Source organism: Balaenoptera borealis (assembly GCF_965194805.1).
Source record: "Balaenoptera borealis genome assembly, chromosome: 10".
Lineage (NCBI taxonomy): Eukaryota > Metazoa > Chordata > Mammalia > Artiodactyla > Balaenopteridae > Balaenoptera > Balaenoptera borealis.
Window position 1 is genome coordinate 11,152,797 of NC_138874.1, and position 25,563 is coordinate 11,178,359.

Genomic DNA, 25,563 nt, shown 5'->3' on the forward strand with positions numbered 1-25,563 from the left:
TTATTTATGATGTGTTAGCCTGGGATGCAAGAATTGGTAGGACATAGTTTCTGCCTTCCAGGGTCTCATAATCAAGGTGGGGAGCCAGCTGAGTAAGTCATGCTGAATGCAGAGTCACCGTCTAAGCACAGAGGAGGACGTGCTTAGCTCTGCCTGGGGAGTTGATGGAAGGCTTCTTGGAAGAGATGACTTCTCCTCTCATCAATGTCGTCTCTCAGTACTTTTAGATAAACTAACTTATTAACTGCGTAAACTCTCATAGCTTTGTGAAAATCATGAACCTTGCTTGTTAAGTGTTTTATGGTTTCTCTTAGGTTTCAGATCTGGATCGTTGCCATTTGTACCTGATGGTATTAACTGAACTTATAAATCTCCACTTGAAGGTTGGGTGGAAGAGAGGCAACCCTATTTGGAGAGTTATTTCTCCTTTGAAAAACGCATCCATTCGGCATCTTCAAGAGATGGACCGTGGACAGGTAATCCTCTTTGCTTCAAGGCTTGTAATTATGTTGAGTAAGGCATACGCAGAATACATATTGGACTATTAGACAAGCATCTGCTGAAATTTAATTTTGAAAATAATATCACTTGTTCATAATATTTGATGAAGATTGGGACTTATCATAATATTAGGTACATAACAAAGGTGTGGTGACTGCAATCGTAAAATCATTTAGATACAGATAGTGGATTTTCACTAGGTCTTTCGCCTGGGTACCAGTAAGGGACATGTTAATGTGTCCAGATTCACCAGTCCCGTGTCCAGAGCCTCCGTGCTTGGATTTCTACCTCATGTTCTAGCCCAGGTGTTCACAGCGTCTCCCCTTCCTTTCCACAGAGCCCCCTATGCTGCAGTCACGCTAGGTCACCATAGGGAGCTTCACAGATCACAAGCACGCGCCATATCCTGCCTCATCTGGGCTTCCATTGTGTCTGGTCCTTCCACTGAGAGCGCCCTCCCCTCAACATAACGCTTGTCAGTATCTGGTGCATCCTTTTCGTGCCAGCTCAAGTTACATTTTCTCTTAAATGAAATTTGATCAGTGTCTCATTCTTTTCTTCACTTATCTGTTGCTCTTTATGCCCCCATCTTTGTGTTTTTTTTCCATCTTACTTGTTTTTGGAATAATTTATGTGTATATGTCTTCTCCACTAGATTTTAGGACCTAGAGGCATTTCTGAAACATGATATAATAAGGCATAGTGGTATGAGCACAGGCTGTGGAGTTAGACTTCCTGGTTGTGAATCCTGGCTTTATCTTCGCTAGCTGTGTGACCTTGGGGAACTTACTTAACCTCTCTGTGCTTCATTTACTGCACCTGCGAAATAAGGGTTATAAGGCTGATGTGAGAATTAAAGCAAGCTCATGCATGGTAAACCTTTAGAACAGTACCCGGCACATAGAAAGTCCTCAGTAAATGTTAGCTGTTTTCACTTAACACACATGGTAAGGGTTTTAAAAATTTGAGCTGAATCATAGTCTAGTCTGGGCTGCTAATTAAAATAGCTACTTGATTGCTTTAATAATCTAATTTTTAAAGTAGTTTTCAAGAACTGTATTAAAAGAAAATTATAAGGAGGACTGATTAATATTTCAGCATCCTGTCTACTGCATATTAGTGTATTAGTGTTACAAAAGGACATTGTGAGTTTTGAATGTAGACCAGAATTGTGAACCATACCACAGGGATTTTTAAAGATTGGCTTACTTTCTTTACTAATTCACTTAATTACTTTAAGGTTAATAGGGACCGTATTGGCTCAAAAGTAGCCCTAAATTTTATTTCCTATATTGGCAGTGTTGCTAAGTAAAATTTATCTGCAGAGATCCTTGATTTTCTGTGGTGGTGGTGAGGGAAGGTATGAAGTAAGTAGTAGAAGGTTCCTTTCTGTAGAGATGTCACCGGTGGGCGGTATTTGGGAGAACTGCTTTGGTCTCTCAGGGAAGTATTTTCCCTATCTAGGTTCTTACTTGCACTCCTGGCTTCTTGGTTGAGATTATTGACTTTCTCTCTCAAAGCCAGGCTGTCTTGGTTTCCTCCTTTCTGTTCCTGCCTGTAGAGTTCCAAGTGCTTTACGTGAAATAACCGATTTATTTAATCTTCACAATAATCCTGTGAAGTAGATTCTGTTACTGTCCCCATCTCACAGATGAGTAAACCAAGGTGTAGTGTGTCCACAGTCAGCTGGTGGTAAGTGCAGAGCCAGGGTCCAGACCTAGGCCATGTGGTTCGAGTCCAGCTCTTAACTGCTGTGCTGTGTCACCAAAAGCAGCGTACAGCTGACTGAAGGGGTTGTTTGTATATACGCCAGGGGTCTTTTTTTTTTTTTTTTTTTAAGTCTACTTTAGCCAAACAGTTGAAATAAGACTCACCCATAGGAACGTTGTATCCACGTTGTCTTTTAGTCTGAATTGCTGAATTTTTATTGCCACTTTGTTTGTTTGCCACCAGTCTGTACAGAAATGGTAAACTGAGTGACGTATATTGGATTTCCTTTTATTTCCTCTGATACTCAGTAGCAGGCACGAAGAGGGAAAGGAGGGCATGAGATTCCCATAGACTGGGAGCTCAGGTCCTTATTGGTTAGGATTTGCTTATGTTCAGTAAAAGATTGTCCCATTTCCTCCCCAGGAACCGACGCTGGGTAGACAGATTCAGAGAGTTGTTAGTATGGCTGCCTTGGCCACGGTGTGTGAGGCCACTGACCAGAAGCCAGAGCTACAGCTGGACTCTCAGGATGCGGGAGCCACGGAAAGGTTCCTCTCCTCCCTCCAGCTCAATCAGACGCTGCAGAAGCCCCACACAGAGGAGGACGGCAGGTGTGTTCACCCCTTGGAGAGCAGCATATACATGAAAGGCATCTTTTTTGCTAATGTTTAAAAATCCATTTTTGTTTGAGTCATTGAGATAATTAGTGATCGCTCAACCTTACGTGAAGGGTTACGGAAGCTTCAAGATGAGGCTTCATTCAGGATGATAACATATTATCAAATTATTCATCCCTATTACTGGAAACCCATTAACTTTTCTGCATTTAGTTTTCAGCGAATCATTTAAAGTGAGTGCAAGTACCTACTTTCAGTGTAGTTAGGAAATTGAGGTTTATGCGGTTTCCTTGTTTTTTGGTAGACAGGATATTTAATAATGACTGTTTAATTTCTCCCCTTGTAAGGATAGTGTACTACTACCTGCAAAAGAAATTGAGACAGACTTAAAGAAGGATGGGATAGTGACTTTATTTTTTGTCTCAGTTTTTTTGAAGAGTCATCATCTTCCCAAGGATGGGGGAAAATAGTTGCACAGTATATTCATGATCAGTGGGTCTGCCTCTCTTTCTTGTTGAAAAAATACCACACCCTTATACCAGCCTCAGAGGATGAAATTCTGGAACCCATTCTACCTGCTGTTCAAATGCCAGTAAGGACTTTGCAGTCCGCACTAGAAGCCCTCACAATTCTTCCTTCTGATCAAGTTTTACCTGTGTTCCACTGCATGAAAATTTTGGTTCCCAAGGTAAGATACAGTGAGACCTGAATTGAAGAATAACCATAAGAACAGACCATCAGTTTCTGAAATTGTGATAATTATGTATTTCTTTCTTTTTCTTTTTTTCCCTACCAGCTTCTGACCTCCTCTGAATCTCTCTGCATAGTGTCTTTTGACATGGCTTGGAAAATCGTAGCTTCTTTAAGCAACACTCAGCTGATATTCTGGTCTAATTTAAAAGCTTTTGTTCAGTTTGTTTTTGATCCCAAAGTTCTTACCATTGCTGCAAAAATCAAGGGCCAGGCATATTTCAAAATCAAAGAGGTAATTTTTTTAAAAATTGGGATTAAAAAAACACGTAACATAAGATGTAGCATCTTAACCATTTTTAAGTGTACTGTTCAGTAGTGTTAACTATATTTACATAATTGTGACAGAGCCCCAGAACTTTTTCATCTTGTGGAACTGAAGCTCTGTCCCCATTAAGCATCTCCCCTTTCCACCCACCCACCCCCCCGCCTTCCAGCCCCTGGCAAGCACCGTTCTACTTTCTGTTTCTGTGAATCTGATGATTTTAGAAAAAAGAGGGAACTTTTTGTTTTCATTTTAATTTGTGTGACCTGTAGCATGTGAAGAAGAAGTTATATTTGTAATTACATATTAGATTTGTTGTTATTTATTTATTCAGTCAGTAAATATTTTGAACCTTCTTCAGTGTCAAGAGTAAGAACAAGAAAATCTGTTAGATGTAAAGAAGTAGGTGCACAGTGGTAGCCCATGAACCACATCTGCCTTACAAACGTATTTGGTTCATATAATCAAATTAAAATTTTTTGAATTAGTTGCCAGCTTTAAGAATTGGGAAATTTGCATGAAAACCTGTATTTCCTCTTCTCTTGGAAAATTGGATGATCTGGCAGCACTGGTCATTTCTACATGACAGCAGTGGCCTGGCAGTGACGTCCCTGGCCCATCCAGGTGGGGCACACCCTTTCTGTTGCTCCATTCCAGACCATGGCTTGATTTCTCCTGGACCCTGAGGGCAAACATCATGTGCCATGTGTCAGTGCATCTGTGCTGTTGCTTTTCTTGTTCAAGGAAATATTTCTCTGAATATAACCTATCCAAAGGTCTTTCTGGTTTCTGGAGGCATTTGTGTTTACAGTCACTGATACGTAGTAGGGAACGTAAGGTGATGGAATTCCATCATACCTCAGATTCACATACACTCCTTATCCAAAGGGGAAGATGGAAAATAAATCCATTGATTACCCTGCTGTCTCTGCGTCCTTTCCTGACCCACGGTACACACTTAGAGAGTGGGGCCTCTTTTGTTTTGAGGAAAGGGAGGCCCCTGGCAAGTGCAAAGAAAACTGAAAATGTCAAGGGTGAGGCGTTTTTTCTCCCTTTCATTCTATCACTCTGGGCAGTTGTTCCTCTGGGATAGTTCTGGGTGAATATCAGTATCAGTGAAATTTTATTTATTTTTAGTATTAAGAAATGAAAAATTAGCATTCTTTGAATGGGTAGCATCTTGAAAACAGTAAAGGATTTTTAATTTTTTAGACTCTATTTATGGTTATGTTGAAACTACCATTTGAAGGCATTCAAGTAACAGTTTTTAGCAACATGAATTTTTTTTTTTTGAAAAAAATTGGTCAAAGGATAAAGTAACTATTGTTATTTCATTCCAGATTATGTACAGGATAATTGAAATGTCTACTATAAAAACTGGAGTCTTCAATATATTGATAAGTTATTGCTGCAAATCTTGGATAGTTTCTGCTTCAAATGTGTCTTTATCTACTGCTAAAAATTACAGCGAACTTGTCTATGAGGCGTGTATATTTGGAACAGTGTTTCGGCGTGATCAAAGGTAAAAGATGCCATTATTTCAGCCTCACATAACTTACATTAAGTGTCTATTTGGGTAGAATTGGGTCTTTATTTTAAGGCTTTCAGTTAGAAGAATATTGGTTAATTTTTAATTTGGGACTTTCATTTTTTTCTTCTAAAACTTGTTGTTCTTTGTCACATGTGTTTTATGGAAAGACTTATTCAGGATGTACAGACCTTCATAGAAAATCTTGGGCATGAGTGTGCAGCGAACATCGTTATTGAAAAGTAAGTATGGTGGGTCCTCCATATCTTGATGTAAATGCGGCATTCAAAATATAACATCATATGAGAAACATTCTGTATAAGATACTGCATGAGCCTTCCAAATTGTGTTAGAAAGTATATTGCCTTGCTAATATATTTTCTTCAGATCTGTCACTATTTACTGAAATATGATAAACTTAAAAAAAATTTAGTGCAAAGTCCAGCATAAATAAGGAAATAACTGTGGGGAACATGCAATCCCCATCCCTCTTCTTTATTTGGGTGGAGGGGTGATCATCAGCGCACATAGTTTTTTTTTTTTTTTTGGCTAAAATCCACTATTTAACAAGTCACTATGCTCACGCAAAAATAAAATTACTGTTGGAATAGGCCCTAAAGTTTTGATGTCTGGGATAAGCCTATTCTTATCTAACTGCTGAAATAATTTTTTTGGAGCTTTTTTAAAAGTTTTTATTTTCTCACATAATTTTCAAAACTTTGTGCATAGGTGTTTATAAAGAAGATAATAAATTGTGTTGTCATGATTCACTTTGATTTTAGAGTTTGTTTAGGAAAACAAATGACAATTGTGTACAGTTACCACAAAGTGTTTATTATTCTAAGAGTCATAGCTATGTTTTAAATCTGCCTCTCTTCATTAAATATATACATTTTTCATTGTCAATTATTTTAATTAATTTTTTGTTTTCTTGGCTGGTTATAGTATAACAGTAAGTTAAATTTTTTTAGTTGACGTTTCCAGAATACTTTGATCTCTACTTAGACAGATATTGTTAAATTAAAATGACATTTATTCACATTATAATAGTTTTAATGAACTTGGAAATACTTAATTAACAATTTCAGTGAATTTATTTTTCCCCATTTGGATACTGAAAATGCTGGGACGCTCAGCACACACAGTGAGTGCTTTCTGAGTTTGCCCTTCACTTGGAGACGTGCACTTAGAGTGCACAGTGTTGACAGCGTCGAGGTGTTGATGTGTGTTCTTGCCCCTGAGCAGGAGGTGTCAGTGGTCCTCTTCCAGGAACAGTATCATGAGCTGTGATCTGTTTTGTCCACAGATAAGGTATTACTGACCCAGTATCAGTAGTGTGTGCGTTGTTTTTCCAGAAGTCTGGGTGAATTTGTGCTCATTCAGACTTTGTGTACAGGATCTCCTGTTGATGTATTTGTTTGTTATCTTCCACTGTCTATCCTGATTTAAAATGCATTGTCATTAAATATGAAGCTATGAAGCTACTTAATTTTAGAAAACTTTGGAAGGTTTTGATATTTTGAAATTAATGTCTAATGTGTTTTTTAATTTTGAAAATGTATTAACATAATCTATCATTTTATATTTTTTTAGTACTAAAAGAGAGGACCATTATGTGAGAATTTGTGCTGTCAAATTCCTGTGTTTATTAGATGGCTCAAATATGTCTCATAAGTTGTTTATGGAAGATCTTGCAATCAAGCTATTAGAAAAAGTAAATATGCTTTATCTTACCTTAAAGTATCTTAACTTAGCAGTTCACGCACTAGCAGTGACGTAACAGAAGTAAACCTGGCAGTTGGCTGAATTTAGACAGCACAGACCATTAAAGCCGGGGAGAGCGCTGCTAATGTAGAAGGACTCCGTGCTGCTGTTGCCTGTGTCTGGTGATGGCATTGCAGTGTCCATTTACTGAGGTGCCCCTGTCTTAGTGGTGTTTGTATCAAATTGCAGATCCCATTATTCCAAACTTACACAATCAAGGGGCACTATATTCCCTTGCTAATATATTTTCTTCAGATCTGTCACTATTTACTAAAATACGATAAACTTAAAAAAATTTTTAGTGCAAAGTCCACCCCTGTGACCCCATGTCACCCCCTTAACTGGGCACAAGGAAAGAGAAGTATATTTCCAAGTACTTTTTTTTACTATGTAAATTTGTATGGTTCCTTTTCTCATTTTAAAAGCAGATAAGTTTAGACTTCCTGGTGGTCCAGTGGTTAACTCCACGCTTCCAATGCAGGGGGCGTGGGTTTGATCCCTGGTCAGGGAACTAAGATCCCACATGCTGCACGGCATGGCCCAGAAATAAAAATTAATTAATTAATTAATTAATTAAGAATAATAAAACTTTTTTTTTTTTAAAAAAAAGCAGATAAGTTAAACTTGGAAAAAGTATCATAAGAAAGTGTCTTTCTTATCCTTCTGCCTTTTGGAGTATAACAGGCTCCTATGCCCAGTTTATACTTTTTAAACTTGAAGTTGTCATTGATTTTGTTTTCATTAATCACAAATTCAGTAGGTAATTTAATATTGGTCCCACCCTCCCCCCCACAAGGATGAATTGGTGTCCAAGTCAAGAACTCGATACTATGTGAATTCTCAACAACATAGAGTGAAAAACCGAATATGGCAGACTCTGCTTGTACTTCTCCCCAGATTCGATCAGGTATAACATTTATTACATTCGTGCATTTAAGCATAATGTTTTCATATGAATAAACTATGTAGTAGAAACTGTCATGTGCTACTTTAAAATTGAGAAAGTCATCTGCTTAAAATTTATACTTTAGTTCTTAAAATTGAAGTTTATTCAGAAGTTTTTTTAATAGAATACTAAGGCAATTAGGTGTTGTAGAAATAAATTGGAAACTGATTTACATGGCCCCATTTAATATATTTTTCCCCTCAGTATTTTATTGTAATCTTTTAACCGTTTAAAGTCTCATATGCCACGATAAAACTTTAAGCTGTTTTTTTAGTAGTGACTGTTTCTTAATTAAAATTAGTAACCATTTTCAAAGTTGATAAGGAATAGATTTTAATTTTTCCCACCACAGAAAAGAAATCATTATGTGACATGATAGAGGCCGGTGCTGCTAAGGTGGTAGTCATACTGCGATCTATAAATGTATCATTGCATCAACGTGTTGTACACCTGAACTTATACATTATATGTCAGTGATAGCTCAATAAAAATAAGTTTTTTAAAATCAATAACCATAACAGTTTAATTTGTGTGCTTTATTTTTCTTAGAATTTCTTGAATAGAATTATTGACAAGATTTTCCAGGCTGGTTTCATCAGTAATCAAGCATCCATAAAATATTTTATAGAATGGATTATTATATTGATTCTTCATAAATTCCCTCAATTTCTTCCGAAGTTCTGGGACTGTTTTTCTTACGTAAGTAAAGGAGATTTTTCATAATTTTTTTTAATGAAGAAAAGATCTTAGCTATGCTGGGAGATTGTTTCACTTTAATAGTTTTCTGGCTGTCAGTTGCCCTGCTTCTAATGTACTGACATCCTAAATTGTGTTTTGCAGGATTTGAATTAATTTAGGAGACAGAAAGCCCTGGCATTTATCTTGAGTATAGCATACTTTTTATTTGAGAGTTCTTCTATTCCAACAAAACAAAGATGGAAAAGGCTTCCGTTATTAAGAAGTAAGGGAAATAGGTGCCTTCTACATGTTTATTTACCAAGCAGTGTCTTTGTTTGATCTTAGAGATAAGAATGATGAGGAATTGGGGACTTCCCTGGTGGTCCAGTGGTTAAGACTCCGCGCTTCCAATGCAGGGACGCAGGTTCGATCCCTGGTCGGGGGACGAAGATCCCACATGCTGCAGGGTGCAGCCAAAAAAGTAAAAAAAACAACAAAAAAAAGAATGATGAGGAATTAGGAATGATGAGGAATTAAATGCATTCCTTACATTTTAAAGAATTTCTTAGGAGGGAAATTTCAAATATAACCAAAGCAGAGAGAGTAGAAGGGAACCCCTACCACCCAGCCAAAAGCAGGTGTCAGTTCGTTTCCATTCTTACCTCCTCTGTAGCCTCATGCACACCTCTGACACCCCATCCCCAACATTCTTATATCTTGAAAATCATTTTTAAGGCATCGGTACTAAGATTAGTGATAAGAGTCGGCAGTTGCGGGCTTCCTGACAAATAGCAAGTTGTTCCCAAACATCAGTTCTAAATACTTGCCTCGAGTATTTTCTGCTGGTTCCCAAGTTCACCCTTCCCTTTCTCGGTAAATGACCTTGCCTTCTGTGTGTGAAAAGTATCTCTTTCTGCTTCTTCCTTTCTGTTTCAGGGGGAGAAACTGTTGTTCTCTCTTCCTCATCTGTTATCTGTGTCCTTATGTGCATTTCCTTCTGGGACTTTACCCTGAGTTCTTCACTCTTATTCTGTTGACTTTTCCTCCATCTGGCCGTCGTCCTAGTGTCTTCTTTTCCTTCTGTTAAACTTCGAGAGTGAGTGTCTTCGCCCTTCTCTCTTGCTCTTCTTAAACCACTGGGCTCTGCCGCACCTTCAGAAGGCGCACGTTGAGGGCTTCACGTGCAGCCACAGACAGCCTTGACTTTGTCTTCATCTTCCTTACTGCCGCGCAGCCTTTCTCATTGACTGTTGCTTTTTCTGCAGCTCACTGTGCACTGTGGTGATCCCTTGTGCAGTCCCTTGTCCTCCTCTGTCTGCACCCCCTTTGCTGTGTACACCCTGTCTCTGCTGGTTGCCTGCATCCCAACCACCTCATCACTTCAAACTTCATCCTGTAGAACATGAAATTGACGAGCGTGCCTTTGCCTGAAATCCCTGACACACGCACGCACACACGCACGCACGCACCGCGGTCCTTCACTGTCCCGGGCTCCTCTCCTGAAACCTGGGTGTTACGATAAGCATGGCGGCATCACCTTCACAATGATCCTGAAAAGTAGGTCGGAATTTTTAACATTTTACTTAGTGAAAAAACTGAAGTCCAGAGAGATTAAGTAACTTGTCACACCACTAAGAAACGACAGAGCTCTAATTCACATGTCTGTTTCATTTCAGAAGCCACGTTCGTCTTCACTGTTCCAGGGTTCCTCTCCTGTCTCTTCCTTCTCCTCTTCATGTGCATAGAATTAAGAAACATACTTTGACATTTTTTCCCTGCATTGCTTCTCAGACCTGTTGCTCTATTAATCTTGCTTGATTTGTCTGCTCTCAAGCGGGTGGGCGCTGCCTCAGAAATTCTCACGGAAGGCCCCTGGCTCTGGTGTGCTTCCAGCCTCCCTGACTCTCCTGTCCCTGGTCAAGCCACCAGTACCGTCCCGTTTTTCCACTCTGCTCAGTCTCTCATTTTCCATAAAGAGCTCTCAGAGCTGGTATATTCTCTTCACATCTTTTCCTTGTGGACATCAGTCAGGGTTTTTCACCGTAAGCAAGTAAAACGTTTGCAGATTGAATCAAAGGGATGGAAAACAGATAGCGGAAATGGGGGAAGTGAGGTAGCTTACACAACGCCCAGAAAGCTGCAGAATCCAGCTTGGAAAATAGGCAGGAACAAGGTGGGGCTCAGTGGTTTCCAGAACTGTAGCCACAGGCGTGCCGTAGCGCAGGTCCACCAGGGCCATTGCTTCACCCCACGGGACGCCTGGTGCCATCGCAGCAGTGCTGCAGCCTTGGCCAGCCGTCCGCCTGCCGCCTCTGCCGCCTGCACGGAGTGGGTTCCCTGTGGGCTCTGCCTCTCTGGGTAACGGGTTCTCAACCCAGCGTTCAGGGCACGCGTCCCTGGGTCCAGGTCAGATGACTTCTCTTAGCTGCAAGGAGGCTGGGAAAATGAATGTCTGGCATTTCCAGCTTCTCACAAGGCCTATAAGGTGAAGAATTCCCTGAACTTGGAAGGGGATTCAGAATAGATACCCCAAAACAGGCAGTGTCCACTACACCCTTTTCCTCCTTTATTTGAAGCAGGTGACCTTAGCTTTTATGTTTCCGAGAAAATAGCAGTCATCGCGTAGGAATACCTTTACCTTCTCAGGAGCAGTCACGCAAATAAATATATAGGGTTGGCCGAAAAGTTCATTCAGGTTTTGGCATAACGTCTTCTGGAAAAACCCCAACGAACTTTTCGGCCAACCCAATACCTTGTCCACATCCACCCAAGACTGCTTCCCTCCTTTATCATCAAGGACCTGAATCTGCTGTTGAGGTAATTCCTCTGCTTGTTCTCTGGCTTCTCTTCCTGTCTGCCTTCTCGGGAACCTTAGCCCTCAGTCTCTCTCCTATACCTAGTCTCCCCTTCTTAACCAGATGGTTTCTCATCCACTGTTACGGGTATTTACACTGAGCTGCTCCTGTAGAGGACGCCTATAATCAACCTATCTCCCTACCCTGTCAGAGCCAGACTTGCTGAAAGAAGTGTCTGTATGCCACAGTTTCGGGGTTTTCATGCTCTCCTCGCCCACAGTTCGATCCAGCGGACCCACCTCCAGCTCGGTCGCTTCTCTGACGACCCTGTTGCCAGGGTCGGTGGTCAGCCTCCTCCTGCTTCTCCACATCCATCCATGCTGCAGACGACCTCCTTGTTCCTGGTGCAGTAGCACACTTCCCTGGTCCCTCCTGCCCCTCGGTTTCCTCTTTTCTTTGTCCTTTCTGGGCATTTCCTTCCCTCCCCAGCTGTTAAATGTTAGTGCTTCTCAAGGCTGGGCCGCCTTCTTTCCTTAATTTCTCCTTGTTTTATAGTCAGTTTTGTCTGGGTCATGGATTCACTTATCATCTGATGTGAATGACCCGATAATGTCTCTCTCTCTTCCAGACATGTTCCCCTAAGTGCTCCATCAGGCTGATTGCAGCCACTCCCGGCCTGGCCACGTTTGGTGGCGCACAGCCATGTCCGTTCATATATCAGTACATATCGTTCATGGCCGTGTTTGAGCTTAAAGGATAGAGTCGAGTGTTCGCAACAGACTGTGTGGACCTCACAGCTGTATTTGTATTCACCGTTTGGTCCTTTACACAAAGCTTTGCTGACCCCCGCTGCGGACATCCTTCTTGAATGTTTATAAATCATCTAAAACTTGGACGTCTGACAGCAGGTGCCTTATTTTTGCCCCAAACTTGATCTTTTTCTACTATTGTAAACAGCACCACCGTCTATACAGCTGCACAAAGCAGGGAACTCAGCGCTTTTCCTGACTCTGGACCAGATCCTGTCGGTCTTACCTCCCGAGTGTTTCTCAGTCACCATCTCCCGTCTCTGCGTTTGGCCTTGGTCCAGGCTGCGTCGTCCACTGCACTGCTCCCCTCGGTGGACCACCTGCGTCCCCTCTTCCTCCCTTTCAGTCTGCTCTCCGCACCGAGGCCAGAGCAGGTTCTTCAAAATGAAAATGTGATCAGGTCGTCCACTTTCTTAAAACGCTGCTCTCAGAACAAAGACCGAAGTCTGGAGTGGCCTGCAGGTCTCACGTGGTCTGTGCCCTCCTCCCCATCCAGTCCGTGTGCCCCATGTCCCCACCTCTGCACTCGAGTCATGGATGGGCTCAGTTTTCTGTTGCTGGAACATTCCAAAGGCCAGGGGTGTGAACAACAACACTCTACTATTTTTCCTGCTTCTGGATTGATTGACTGGACCAGGCTGGGCTGTCGTGCACGTGGTGTCCACTGGGCTGGGACCTGCAAACGACTTCTTCGGCCACGTGCTGGTCACCTTGGCTGCAGTAGTGGGGACAGCCGAGGTGCCAGGCACCGCTGGTTCTGCACCTCTCTCTGTGGTTGCTCAGGGTTCCAAGGACGGGCCTTCCAGGAGGACGCGTCTTGGTGTACCCACGCTTTCCCAGCCTCTGATCGCGCCCTGCTGCTCGTCGGCCAGAGCAGGTGGCGGGACCGAGCCCCTCAGCTGGGCGGGGCTGCATTAGGGCCTGATTACCGGACAGCTTGCCTCATCGGGGGCCCCCCCCACGTGGCCGAGGACCGCTCTGACCTCTTCTGTTCTTCCTCCTCTTTGCCTGCGTAGCTGCTTCTCTTCCTTCAGATCGCAGTTCTCTACCTCCCTGAGTAGTTTAGATCCCCTTAGTGTAGGTTTTTGTAGCACATAAATAGTTCTTTTTATAATGGGAATTTTAATTTATTGTCTGGTTTGATTTTGTCTCTCCTCTCCATTAGACCGTAAGCTCCAGGAAGGCAGGAATCTTATCTATTTTTGTTTTCCTCTGTTTCTGCCACAGTAATTGGTCCATGGAAGACAGTCAGTAACTACAAGTTACATAAAGGAATTAATCATCTGATTCGCCTTTTGGAACAGTTTCTGAACTGTGGTGTCTGTAGTCTCTTTCCAGTCTACCTGGCGTCCGTCAGTCTTTTATCATTAAAATAATGTGTAATTCCAAGTCACTATCATTGGGAAGGTTTCCGAATTCCAGTTGAACACTCTTATAAGTAGCGTTTCGTTGAGGCTTTTTTGAAGCAGCTGCAGGGCCCCATTTAAGCTCTGCTGCTCCCCTCCGCACGGGGGCCTTTGCCTCCCGCTTGCCTGTCTTTGTTCGTCTTGCTCTCCTTCACCTGTTCCTCCTCGTTCCTGTTCCCCTGCCCACCCCCCTTTCTCCAGCCAGCCCTTCTCTCCCTGCAGTGAGCTCGCCCCAGTCCCCACCAGTTACTCCTCGCCTGAGTGGTTAGCGGGCGTGCGTCTGCTGAGTGTTGTGTGTGCGGGCGTTTGGCTCTGGGACGTTACTGTCCTATCTCACTTTTCCTCCTCTAACCCCACCCAGGCCGTGGCTGCGTCGGGGAGTAGCCGGCCTCACGGCCTGGGCCCCAAGCGTCCGGCCCGGTGCCTTGATGTGCACGGGCTCGCGGCAGCCTTGGATGACTGTTCCGTGTATCTGATTTATTTTCAGGGTGAAGAAAACCTTAAAACAAGCATTTGTACATTTTTATCAGCTTTGTCGCATTTGGACATCATTACTGAAAATATTCCAGAAAAGGTGAGTTTATATTGTCTTTAAGAAGAGTTCAGACTTCACTATCAAAATAGAACTTATACATTTGTACTAATCATTTTCATGTAGAGTAGTCCTTGTGTGTTTTGCAATTTCTCCCCTTCCCTTCCGCTCCCCTCCTAATGGCACACGCACTTAGACACAAATGCACAGTAAGGTGTTACCCACGGGCACACACACACTGAGATAACGCCTGAGCACATGTTAAATCTCTAAACAAATTAATGGGCAACTTTTAATGATAGGATGCTTAACTTTATACAAGTATTTACGTAAGATTATTTAAATAAGACTTCCCTTATTGCATTTAACTGTTCCTTGGCTGGCAGAGTTATTTAACAAATGCTTGTACAAAGAAACTCATGGTCAGAGTATTAAAAGCCATTGTGTTATTGAAGGTTTATATAAAATGACTGTCATTATTCAGAGTGTGAAAGCCAGTTCTTCATCTTTCTCAGGTTTAAAGTATCTTCCCTAGATAAGTAGAGATCTCAGCTAATTCTGGTTAATCACTATGGCAACTGAGGAGAATTCAGGAAAACCTGCTGGTAAAGATTTAGAGCAAGATTCTATATTATTGGATCTACATAGAATGTACTTATATGTTTCAAACTGGGAGAAACTTAACACAGTTGACCCTCGGTCAACACAGGAGTTGGGAGGACCGACCCTCTGCGCAGTGGGAAATCCACACGTAACTTTACGGTCACCATAATACAAGGTTCCTCATCTGTATCTGTGGATTCAACCACCCGAGGATCATGTAGCACTGCAGTATGTCTTTAGGGAAAAAAATCCACGTATAAGTGGACCTGCACAGTTCAAACCCCTGTTGTTCAGTGGTCAGCTGTCTGAAATAAATGTTGTTTAGTGTTGAAAGTGAGGTAAAAATACTGGGGGGATAGGTTTCCTAGAATTTTTCAAAGTGTTGCCTTTAAGCACGGTAACAATCAGATTTCGTTGTTAGCCTATTTCATCAATCCTAAGAACAGGGCTTTCTCCCCACCACATTTTAACCTCAAAAACCATGATAATATCTTAAAATTGATGGTGTGTTACAGTGCCTGTCAGCCAGATGGCAGTGTGTTAGTTATAGTTATGTGAAAACTTGGGTTAACTACCTTTCTGGTAAGAGTTAAGAAAGCTCTAACATCACATAATAGCAGTTGTTATCTTTCTGTTTTAAATATGCAGGGAAGAGATTTGCTTGCAGTCTGTTGAGAGAAGTAAGATAGACAAGAAACTGTACTATTGCAGGGCTCTTAGCGTGGTGCATCCCAGTAACATTTACACACGAGCCATTTGGTAGGAGCATTAAGGTAGCTCCTGATACTCTATGAAAAGTTTGAGCCCATCTGGTTTCCACATTAATACATGTCACTTCCTTTGCCTTTCAATATCTGTTGAACTGTGTGGTTTTAGAAATCAGGGAATATCATTGCATAAAATCTCCTGGCTGTAAAGGTGAAAAACTCTGTGAATTCACAGGAAAAGTCTACAGGAAAGTTTAAACTCTTATTATTTTTCTCCCCACTTCTTAATTTTCCTGCCACCACTCAGTGCTGTGTGGGTCCAAGGTCACCATTAGGGAAAACAAAGTAAGTAGTTCAGACCAGGGGGGAAAAACAGCACTTCATGAGATACCTTGCTCAAGTTCACTTAATATTTCTAACTTTTTCAGCCCATGGTAAGGTAATAAGTGATGGAGACTTCTTAAAACACTGGTCAGCATGAAAGTACTTCATTCAGATTAACCTAGGTACTGGAGTATGGGGGAAAACATGTGTGGCAGCATGGTAAATAAAAACTAAGGAGCTGGGAAGATACTTTTCCTTCTTGAGGAAATTACTCCTGCCATTGTATCTGTCTGAGAATGACAATGTAAAACCGGTGAAATAAGATTTTACTTTGTAGCATTTTTGTCACCTGTACACCTTGTTCTTGGTCATACAGCCAAGGGTAAAATGGTCCATGTTTACATCTGAAGAATGTTTCTCCTTTTCAGAAACTAATTCTGAAGCAAGCCCTTATTATCGTACTGCACTGGTGTTTTAATCACAATTTTAGCATTCGACTGTATGCCTTAGTTGCTCTTAAGAAAATCTGGAGCATGTGTAAGACGTTGCACATTGAAGAACTTGATGCTTTGACTTCCATTATTGAATCCAGTCTGAATCAAGTGGAAAACATGCACGGAGCAGGGTAAGCAGGCCTTGTCCCCTTACCCCTCGGTCCAGCATCGTGTGCAGAGAGGGCATAGAGGGTGCCCAGCTTCAGCAGCTTCTGTTGAGCCCATCACGCTGCAGGGCACAGAGCTCAGATTAAGCAGCATTTAAGCAGCTCACTATTTGATGTGCAGTTTAATTACAGTTCTAAGTGCTGTCAGCTCCGTCAGACCTTTTTTTTTTTTCCTTTCTTTTTTTGCTCTTTAATCCTTGATCTTTAATTTGGGGACCTCTAGATGTTTCTCTTCAGCGTAGCCAAATGTTTTCATCCTCTGTTGTCAAAGAACTGCTGAGAAGCAGCATGGCCTGACTCTAAAGCCATGCTCATAAGCCTTCAGATGTCCCGGTTAAAGCTGGAAGCTCTTGCCTTTTTCTTTTCTAAGAGAACTTCTCTATCCCCCAAACAACATCCTACTCAGATGCTCAATATCAAACAGATACAACACCGCTGCTGTGATGGAGTAGGTCGGGGTGCACGACTCAGAGCAAAACCCAGGGGGATGGGAGCTCGGACGCATATTGGGGTGTTGTCCTTTGAGGAGACCCTTGAAAGCCAAGGGGCAGAGAAGACAGGTGCATAAGGAGGGGCCAGTCTCTCATCTCAGGTCTCCTCTTCTCACCCCACTGATGTTGAGGCCCAGCCGGCAGGGAACTGGGAACTGGGCTGGGAACTCGGGGGTGAAGAAGGTACGTTGGCCGAAGCAGGAGAATGATCTTGTCTGGAAGGCGTCTTGAAATTGCTGCTTAGCTTTTGGGTTGTTGGTCATGAATTTAAACTGAAACCTGCTGGTGGCCATGTTTTGTAATTTTTATTCCTACCTCTTTTGCCTTCTAAAACTTAACAAATTTTTGGTTTTTGTTGTTTGTGTGTATCTAAGTATTTAAAACCTATTACTTTCATTTGGCTTATGAAAGTTGGTACAGTTTGGCTGCGTGTCATGAATCTTCAGGGTAGAAAACGTGACTTATGTGGACTTCCCTGGCAGTCCCGAGGTTAAGACTCCGCGCTTCCACTGCAGTGGGCGTGGGTTCGATCCCTGGTTGGGGAACTGAGATCCCACATGCTGCGCGGTGAAGCCAAAAAAAAAAAGTAACTTAGGTAACGATTTTCTCTCCTAAAAAAAAAAAAAAAAAAAAAAGCATTTATGGCCAGAGAGAGAGACATAAGGATCCCAGCCTAGATTTCTTAATGGTCCCCTTTTAGAATTTTTTCCCCAAGCATGTGAGTTGTACCTGCGGCAGCTGTTCCTGTGAGATTTTCCCATCGTTGTCTGTTGACTGACGACTGTCTCTTTGATGGAGTGGAGACCTGAGTTTCATTCTTGTTGAGTCATTGTTTGATATAGGACTGTGACAGAGTTATTTAATTTCTTTGTCTCTTTGAGTTTCATTTCAAAATGTCAGATTTAGGGTCAGCTTTTAAAGGATATTGATCTTAGAGATAGGGGTTATAAATCTTGGGATAAAATTCACAAGATTTTCCATTCGTTCTAAATTCTGTGGTACCTCTTTAAGAGAGCTACTTGGGTTTCCCCCTTACCAGAGTGGGTTCACTAGTCTGTACCTCACTTGTATCTTTAACACCTAGGAACGCAAAGAAGAATTGGCAACGGATCCAGGAGCATTTCTTTTTTGCAACGTTCCACCCACTGAAGGATTACTGTCTGGAGGTGAGCAGAGAATATCATTTGCGAACTCTCTCCTGTATCTTTAGTCCGGGTGCTTCCTTTCTGCCGCGGTGGTTGAAGGTATAACGAGGTTAACTGTCCCTACAACACCGCCTTCACGTCGTAAAGTGCTCTGTGTCATTCTGTCACTTGGTGCAGATGGCTGCTTGCGCTTCACTCTTCAGCAGTGAAAACTGGCTAGTCATTTTCACTTTCTGTTTCTCAGGCAGTGTCTGGCTTGTAAACACTGGAAGGGGGAATATTTAACTCTGAACAGAAATCTGTTCTGACATTAAAAGGAAATGAGTGAGAACATTTGTGCAGGTGAGATTTGTCGTAACGAAGCCCATTGGTATGAAAGAGCGAAAAGATCTACTCTTTTAAGTGCCTATTTTAGGTTCTGGATGACTGGAATTGTATAGCAAATGATCCACCATCTCACTGATCATAACAGAATGTGCTTATATAATTTCTTTAAACTTATTCCAGTTAGCATGTGAATTAATTAACTTAATATATAGATTATTAAAATTTGTACATATGATATTACTTTCTCCCTTTTTCGACTACAATTATAGTGTTCTGCCTTGGAATTTAAAACATGTGATCTAGGAACTTGGAAGTATCAGAAACTTTAGCTACCGTGCATAAGCAGTTTTTTTTGTTGGATTGTGTGTGTGTGTGTGTGTGGATTACTAATAAGCTGGCCTTTAAAAAAAATACAGATCTATATATTGTGAGATAGTCATCATAGAACATTATTGTGTACTTTGTTGCTTCATTGCAAAAATTATTTAGGATTTTTCAAACATTTTAACGTGCTCTGTTCTGTGTCCTTTAGCGCCCAGAATGCTTTGTTTGACATCTTTCTGAGGACTCTTAATAACTCTCTAGTGCTAAGTCAGCCTTTTCTATTCAGTTCTCCAGCAGGAGTAAGTCCCTTGCTTCCCCTTTTCCTTCATCCTGACTTTGACTGCCTCACCCTCATATGTTTTATATATTTTATTCTCTATTAATTATACGAACCATAACTGTACACATCAGTAAAATAATGGCGCACAAGACTCTGTTTCTCTATACGTTTGGAGCTATACTTGGTACCTACTTAATAAACAGCTTGCATTCATTATGCCAGTTTCAATTTGCACAAATATTGCTAATAAAGAGAAAACCATATTCATTCTAAAAACTTTTATGAAGACTTGGACATTGTTATAAGTTTATTACTTTATTTTAAAATTGCCTACTGTGCTTCTGCTTCCTTATGTGCCTTTTCACATTTGAGGATTATCTGGATCTCAGTTTTCTTGTCATAGGTAAGAAAAGGGAAGGAGGATTGTTATGTAATGACTGAATAACTGCTGTTCACAGTGGTGTCACACTGTGCAGTTTACAAATCACTTTCATGTGCTCTTTTAACCGATTTTACCCTCATTTTACCAATGAGGAAGTTGAAGCTGAGAAAGGCTAATGGCTTGTCTAACGTCACACAGCTAAGATACAGTCGAGGCAAAATCTAGATTCTAAATTTGTATATTGGCAGCGAGAGTAAAGATCTGGCATCACAAGACCTTGAACTTGATTGCTTATGGAGGTGTCTGGTTGTCAGTAAATAGCACTTATCCAAATGTTGTCCAACATTAATGCTGATTAATTCCAAAACACTTCTTGCTTGTATTAAGAGCATGGTGTATATTATGTTACATACAGTTAGAAATACTGGAGTGGAAGATCTGCCGCTCTCAAGGATTTCCTAAATTAATCCCTTAATTTCTTAGAGAAGATAAGAAGTGTAGATAGACAATTGCTACAAGATATAAATGAAAGTATGTAATTTGATCAGATGTGATAGTTTGGGAGAACACATCAGTAATAATAAGTTGTACTTTAAACATGTTATCCTGTATTTCTTTGTTATTTTTAAGGAAAAAAAATTTAGAGTTTTACAATTCTCCTTTCAGACCATATTTTACATCCTTCCACGCCTTTCCGGCCTTGTTGAGGACGAATGGATTGCCATTGGTAAATTTACCAGGTTCACTGACATTCCTTTAGATGCAGGATTTCAGTGGTACCTTTCTCCAACTCAACTTTGTGAACTAAAACCAGGTGACTGGTCCCAGCAGGACATAGGTAAGAAAAACTTTTGTTTTGCTTTTTCTCCCTGTTGCCTTGGTCAGGCTCATTGATTCACGTTACTTAGAATAGGTGGTTGACAGTATCACTTTTTCACTGATATGGTGAATTCTGCTCCTCCACTTAGAGAAAAGACAGAAAGTGTGGTGTCACTCTGACTAGTACTTTCAGTTGACGTTGGCTTTGTTCTTAATAGCCAAAGAGAGCTTGATGTGCTTTACTATATAAAGCTAAAGGCTTCTGTCTTCTTTGAAGTATTGTTAATTAATATTCATTGCTCTTCTACTATATATTTCTGAAAAAATATAGATATTAAAAAAGGGCCAAATGAAGAAATCTCTTTTCTTGTCCTGTTGGGGAGTGAAGCAGAGCTCTGCATTCCCGGCTCGGTCTGGCTGAACATTACTCATCTCTTACCCATCTTTTCCCTATGGCTCCAGCCCTCCTTTCACGTGCCCCCGCCCCCATCCTTCCCTGCAGCTTTCTCTAGGACCCACCTTTCCCTCTGTTGCTTCTCCTCCTTCCTGTCACAATCCAGCTGTCCCAGAAAACCAGGGATCAAGTCCCCCGCCCATTTTTAAAGTCACAGCTAACCTGAAGAGATGCGTAGTAGTGATCTGCAGTCTGAGCGTTTCTGTCACTCACATTTCGTCCTCCTTCTGGCTTCCCCAACCCATAAGCATCATTAAAACTTCTTTCAGAAAAGCAGAAATTGTCTTTGTCTACTTCGTTACAAAATCTAAATAGACGCTCTTTTCTTACCATACCTGACCTTATGTAGCATTTATTTGCTCATTTCTTGCTATCCTGATTTCTCTCCTCAGTCTGACTTTTCTCACTCTCCTTTGAGTTCCCCTCCCTTGTCCCTTATATTTATAGTTCTCTCAAATTTTAGTGTTTTCAAGAATCCCTTGGACAGCATGTTAAAAGTGCAGATTCTTGGGTCCCACCCTTAGATTTTTGTCTGGAGGAGAGTTCTAGGAAAGTGCATTTTTTTATCAAATACTCTAGATGGTTCATTTTAAGACTATCACCTTAAATTTATTTACTCCGTCAACAAAGATTTACTGATTGCCCCCTGTGTGCTGAACAGAAGACAAAGGCCCTGCCCTCAGGGCTCTTACATTCCTACTGGGGGACAACCCTAAACAAACAGATAAGATGTCAGGTAGTAAAAAGTACTATGCAGAAAATAAAGCAGGGTAAAGAGTGTGAGAGAGGATTAAAAAGACCTTTTTAAGGAGTTGACATTGAGCAGAGGCGTACATGAAGTGAGAGCAAGTCAGGCAAAGCCTGGGGAAGAGCAGAAGTGGATTGGGGGGCAAAAGACAGTGACAAGAGCCTTTTCCGGGTGGAGGGGCCAGGCTGACTGGGAGGAGAGGAGAGGGGAGTGGCACATCTGGACGTCTTACCTGAGCTCTGCCACGCAGGGAGTGGAGCAGAGAAGTGGGGAGTTACCGGATGGGGAAAAGGCTACAGAGGTCTTTCTGTTTGTTTTGTTTGTTTTTGGTAAAGAGAGGGATATTGCAACAGGGTTTCTCTGCTGACACGTGAATGCTAGGGTCCCCTGAATGCTTTCATTGGCCTGGTTTTCTTCTCATTCTGTTTGCTCTCCCTGCACATTTTTATTAATTTCCACAACTGGAAACCACCACCTATGTAACTGCAACTTTCAGATCTTTATCTCTGGCCAGCCTCTTTCCTGAGCCTTCTGGATGCTCCCACCAGCTCATCTATAAGCTCTTTCAACTCGGTATCCAAATCCACGTTACCTTTCTGCCCAGACGCGCCTCCTCTAACCCCCTTCCTATTAGTGGTCTCACAGCAGTCATTCTTCTGCTGTTGCTCTAGCCACATCCGTCCGTTACCAGATCTGGGCGATTCTGCTCTTCCTCTTCAGCCCCTCTTGCAGAGATTGTTTTCGTCTTTGCTGGGCTAGTGTAAAAGCCTCTCAGTGGTTTTCCCTCCCCGACTTATCCTCCACATCGTTTTTAAGAGAAGATTTTTCTGCAACACAAAACCAGTACTGTTAGCCCCCTTCTTAAAACCCTGTACTGCCTCCTGTCTGTAGAATAAATTCTTTATCATTTTATACACAAAGCCCTAAGGACCTGGCCTGAGTCACGTCCCTCCCTCCACTTCAGGCTGTGAGCGACGCCAAGGCACCCGGCTGCCTGAGTCCTTGTCCTTCTGCGTCCTGCTCGTGCGCACGTGTCCACGGTCTGCCCTGCCCTTCCCACGAGCTCTCCCTTGCAGACTCTCATACTCCCTTCCCTTGAGCCCTCCTGCATCTTGCTCTTTTGCCCCTCCCTCCCCCAGACATTAGCAACTCCCGTCTGTGTGAGCACACCCTCAGTACAGTACCGCGTCGTGGTTCCGTGCGTGTCTCTTTCCCCACCCCTCGCAGTGACCTAAGTGCCCCCGTTTGCTCAGTCAGGTTTGGAGTGGGAAGGAGAGCCTGGAAGGAGAGTCTCAGTCCTGAACTAGAGATCACAACGCGCATTAGACAGGTCAATGACATCGTGTACTCATCGGGGTAGCCAGGAGATAACTGCTCCAAAGAACAGTCCTCGTTTTTAGAAAAGGTCCCCCAAGTACTTGGAAAATAATTTAAGATAAAGACTACTTATGTTGTTTTCCGGCATATAATATTTCTGCAGGAAATTCCAATCTAATAACAACATTGTTTGTAAGATATGCCATTATTCTATGTAACTCTAAGAAAAAAATGCTACCAAACCCATGATACCCTTATGGATTCTAAGATGCTTCCCAATTTGGGGTATGCTAAAACGGAAAAAAATGTGCATCTTTGATTTTTATGAAATGTTGTCGTATTTTGGTTAGCAGGGTAGAATCTGAACATTTTAAACTGTTACTGAAAATGACCGTTGTATCTGAATCCAAGTTAAGTTCTTTAGTCAATGAATCTCATTCTAAACTATCATTTTAAGCTCTTAAAAAAGTATCTATGCCTGTAAATCAATAGAGAGGGAGATTTATATTTTCTTTTTCTTTCCCAGGTTCTAACTCAGGCGAAGCAGATAACGAGTCAGAGTGGAGTGATGTTCAGAAGAAGATTATCCCATGGAGAAACAGTGTCCCCGACTTAGACCTGGAGCTGGTATTTCAGGATCGTGCGGCCAAACTTGGAAAGTCACACAGCAGACTGATTGTCGTGGCCTCACTCATTGACAAACCAACCAACTTAGGAGGTAAAATTAGAGTTTCCACTGGGCTTGCTTAACATCTTCTGACCCTGAAAATCTGTAATTGACCCAGTGCCATTTGTGGCCTCTCTGCCACATTTCCCCCTCTCCGGGAGCTTCAGAGGAATGCGTGGGACCTAGAGAACTTGGCCTTAGGCTGGCGGCAGTAACCCCGGCTTGTCCTGCGCAGGGCTGTGCCGGACCTGTGAGGTGTTCGGGGCCTCGGCGCTCGTGGTCGGCAGCCTTCAGTGCATCAGAGACAAGCAGTTTCAGCACCTCAGCGTTTCAGCCGAACAGTGGCTTCCTTTGGTGGAGGTGGGCACGAAGTGATTTATTATTAAAATTTTCATTTGCTAGACTCTTTTGTAGTACTCGGTCTTCACGTTATCAACCCTTTTGCAGTAGTCCAGCCTTTAATAGCTTAAAAATAATACTGAAAAGTAAAATACAGCCCACTCTGTTCTCCTATTCTTATTATCTTTCACACTGTTGTATTTTTAGAAATCAATAATGTAGAATTCTTTTCAGTAAAATGTGTCCTGTTATAAGTCACTCTTGTTTGATAAATTTAAGATGTTGGGAGCGTTCTTTTTTATACTGTATAATTGTGTCCTTTTCTTTTAACAAATTTCAGTTTCATAAAAGTTGTATTTTCTTTAACTGATTTTACCCCCAGGAGGGCTATAAATGCATGATTTAATATTCTGCTCTTTTTAAACGAATATTAAGGTAAAACCACCTCAGCTGATCGATTATCTGCAGCAGAAAAAAGCAGAAGGTTACACCATCGTGGGTGTGGAACAGACTGTGAAAAGTTTAGACCTAACCCAGTACTGCTTTCCCGAGAAGTCTCTACTCTTGTTGGGGTAAGAGCACTGTCTTGAGTCTCTGTCTAGAAAACGTTTCAGAAGGTTTACAGTTTTACCTGGACCCTTGATCATACACCTGTACCTGGCTTTTGACTTGCAAGGTTTATGGAAAGCCCCCCTAGTTTTCATTTTATTTCACCCGTTGGGGATGGCCAGGTGAACACAGAATCGACCCATAAACCTTCTTGTTACACTCTTCTTTATTTTCCTGGTACCATAGACTTGTGTCATTTTGTTAACCTGTCTCTTCCAGTAACATCCAGGATATCTGAGAAAAAAACTGTTTATCATAAGAAAACTAACCTTTCTTCTCCCATTTTTCTGAATCAGAAATGAACGGGAAGGAATCCCAGCAAATCTGATCCAGCAGGTGGACGTGTGTGTGGAAATCCCTCAGCAGGGCATCACCCGCTCCCTCAACGTCCACGTGAGCGGAGCTCTGCTCGTCTGGGAGTACACCAGGCAGCAGCTGCTGAAGCAGGGGGACCCCGGGTCCTGAAGCTCGTGCCTTGCCTGAGACGACTTATCAAGTTATCGAGTTATCTACCGGTGCTGTTGAAACATTGTTTTACAACTATTTGGACTGATGAGATAGATTCTGAAATCTATTGGGATAATTTGCATTTCTTTATTTGCAGTTTAATGCCAAAACTTTGTCACGTGCCTTAACTATATCGGTTTGTTGTCCCCTTTAATAAACCTTTTTTAAAGCTAAGTTGTGTTGCTTCTTTAATAAAATATTTTAAGCAATTGTGGAAATAAAACAATGTATTTTAAAAAGATCATTTCTTTCCTAGAAACTAGTATTGTCAGAAATGTGGATCGTGGTAGGAGGAAGGCAGAATTAAGGCAGCTCTAATGATCTGTGAATACCACACCCTTGTCAAGCGCATGGTTGGGGGTGGAAGCAACGTTTCAGCCTGAGGAGGAGTCATTGGCCTCTCTCTGCTGATTTGTATCTCCTGCTGCGCAGGGAGGAAACATGCTTGGCCAGGTGCCAAACCGGCTTCCCTATGAAGTTCATAATTTATTTTTAAAGCCATAAACGAGGCCATAATCGTTCATATGAAGTTTTTAGGAAATCTTCATATGCCATCTT

General features: G+C 41.8%; 1 protein-coding gene across 6 annotated transcripts in view; it reads left to right on the forward strand.

Annotated features, from left to right (window-relative positions):
* TARBP1 (tRNA guanosine 2 -O-methyltransferase TARBP1) overlaps positions 1 to 25,179 on the forward strand; it is a 64,630-nt gene extending 39,451 nt beyond the window's left edge. For 2 of the 6 annotated variants that reach the window (XM_082407565.1, XM_082407567.1), the window contains 17 exons: positions 315 to 476; positions 2,635 to 2,822; positions 3,255 to 3,516; positions 3,625 to 3,813; positions 5,184 to 5,365; positions 5,542 to 5,613; positions 6,965 to 7,085; positions 7,932 to 8,042; positions 8,631 to 8,780; positions 14,257 to 14,343; positions 16,364 to 16,560; positions 18,172 to 18,253; positions 20,212 to 20,383; positions 23,410 to 23,601; positions 23,786 to 23,910; positions 24,325 to 24,461; positions 24,795 to 25,179. In XM_082407565.1, the coding sequence (XP_082263691.1) occupies positions 315 to 476; positions 2,635 to 2,822; positions 3,255 to 3,516; positions 3,625 to 3,813; positions 5,184 to 5,365; positions 5,542 to 5,613; positions 6,965 to 7,085; positions 7,932 to 8,042; positions 8,631 to 8,780; positions 14,257 to 14,343; positions 16,364 to 16,560; positions 18,172 to 18,253; positions 20,212 to 20,383; positions 23,410 to 23,601; positions 23,786 to 23,910; positions 24,325 to 24,461; positions 24,795 to 24,963 (2,598 nt within the window). In that variant the 3' untranslated portion in view covers positions 24,964 to 25,179. Of the gene's footprint in view, positions 1 to 314; positions 477 to 2,634; positions 2,823 to 3,254; positions 3,517 to 3,624; positions 3,814 to 5,183; positions 5,366 to 5,541; positions 5,614 to 6,964; positions 7,086 to 7,931; positions 8,043 to 8,630; positions 8,781 to 14,256; positions 14,344 to 16,363; positions 16,561 to 18,171; positions 18,254 to 18,476; positions 18,575 to 19,091; positions 19,183 to 19,535; positions 19,567 to 20,211; positions 20,384 to 23,409; positions 23,602 to 23,717; positions 23,911 to 24,324; positions 24,462 to 24,794 lie in introns of those variants that run through there. The other 4 variants (XR_014249058.1, XM_082407568.1, XM_082407566.1 and 1 more) reach the window with 4 other exon arrangements.
* The last annotated feature ends 384 nt before the right edge of the window (positions 25,180 to 25,563 follow it).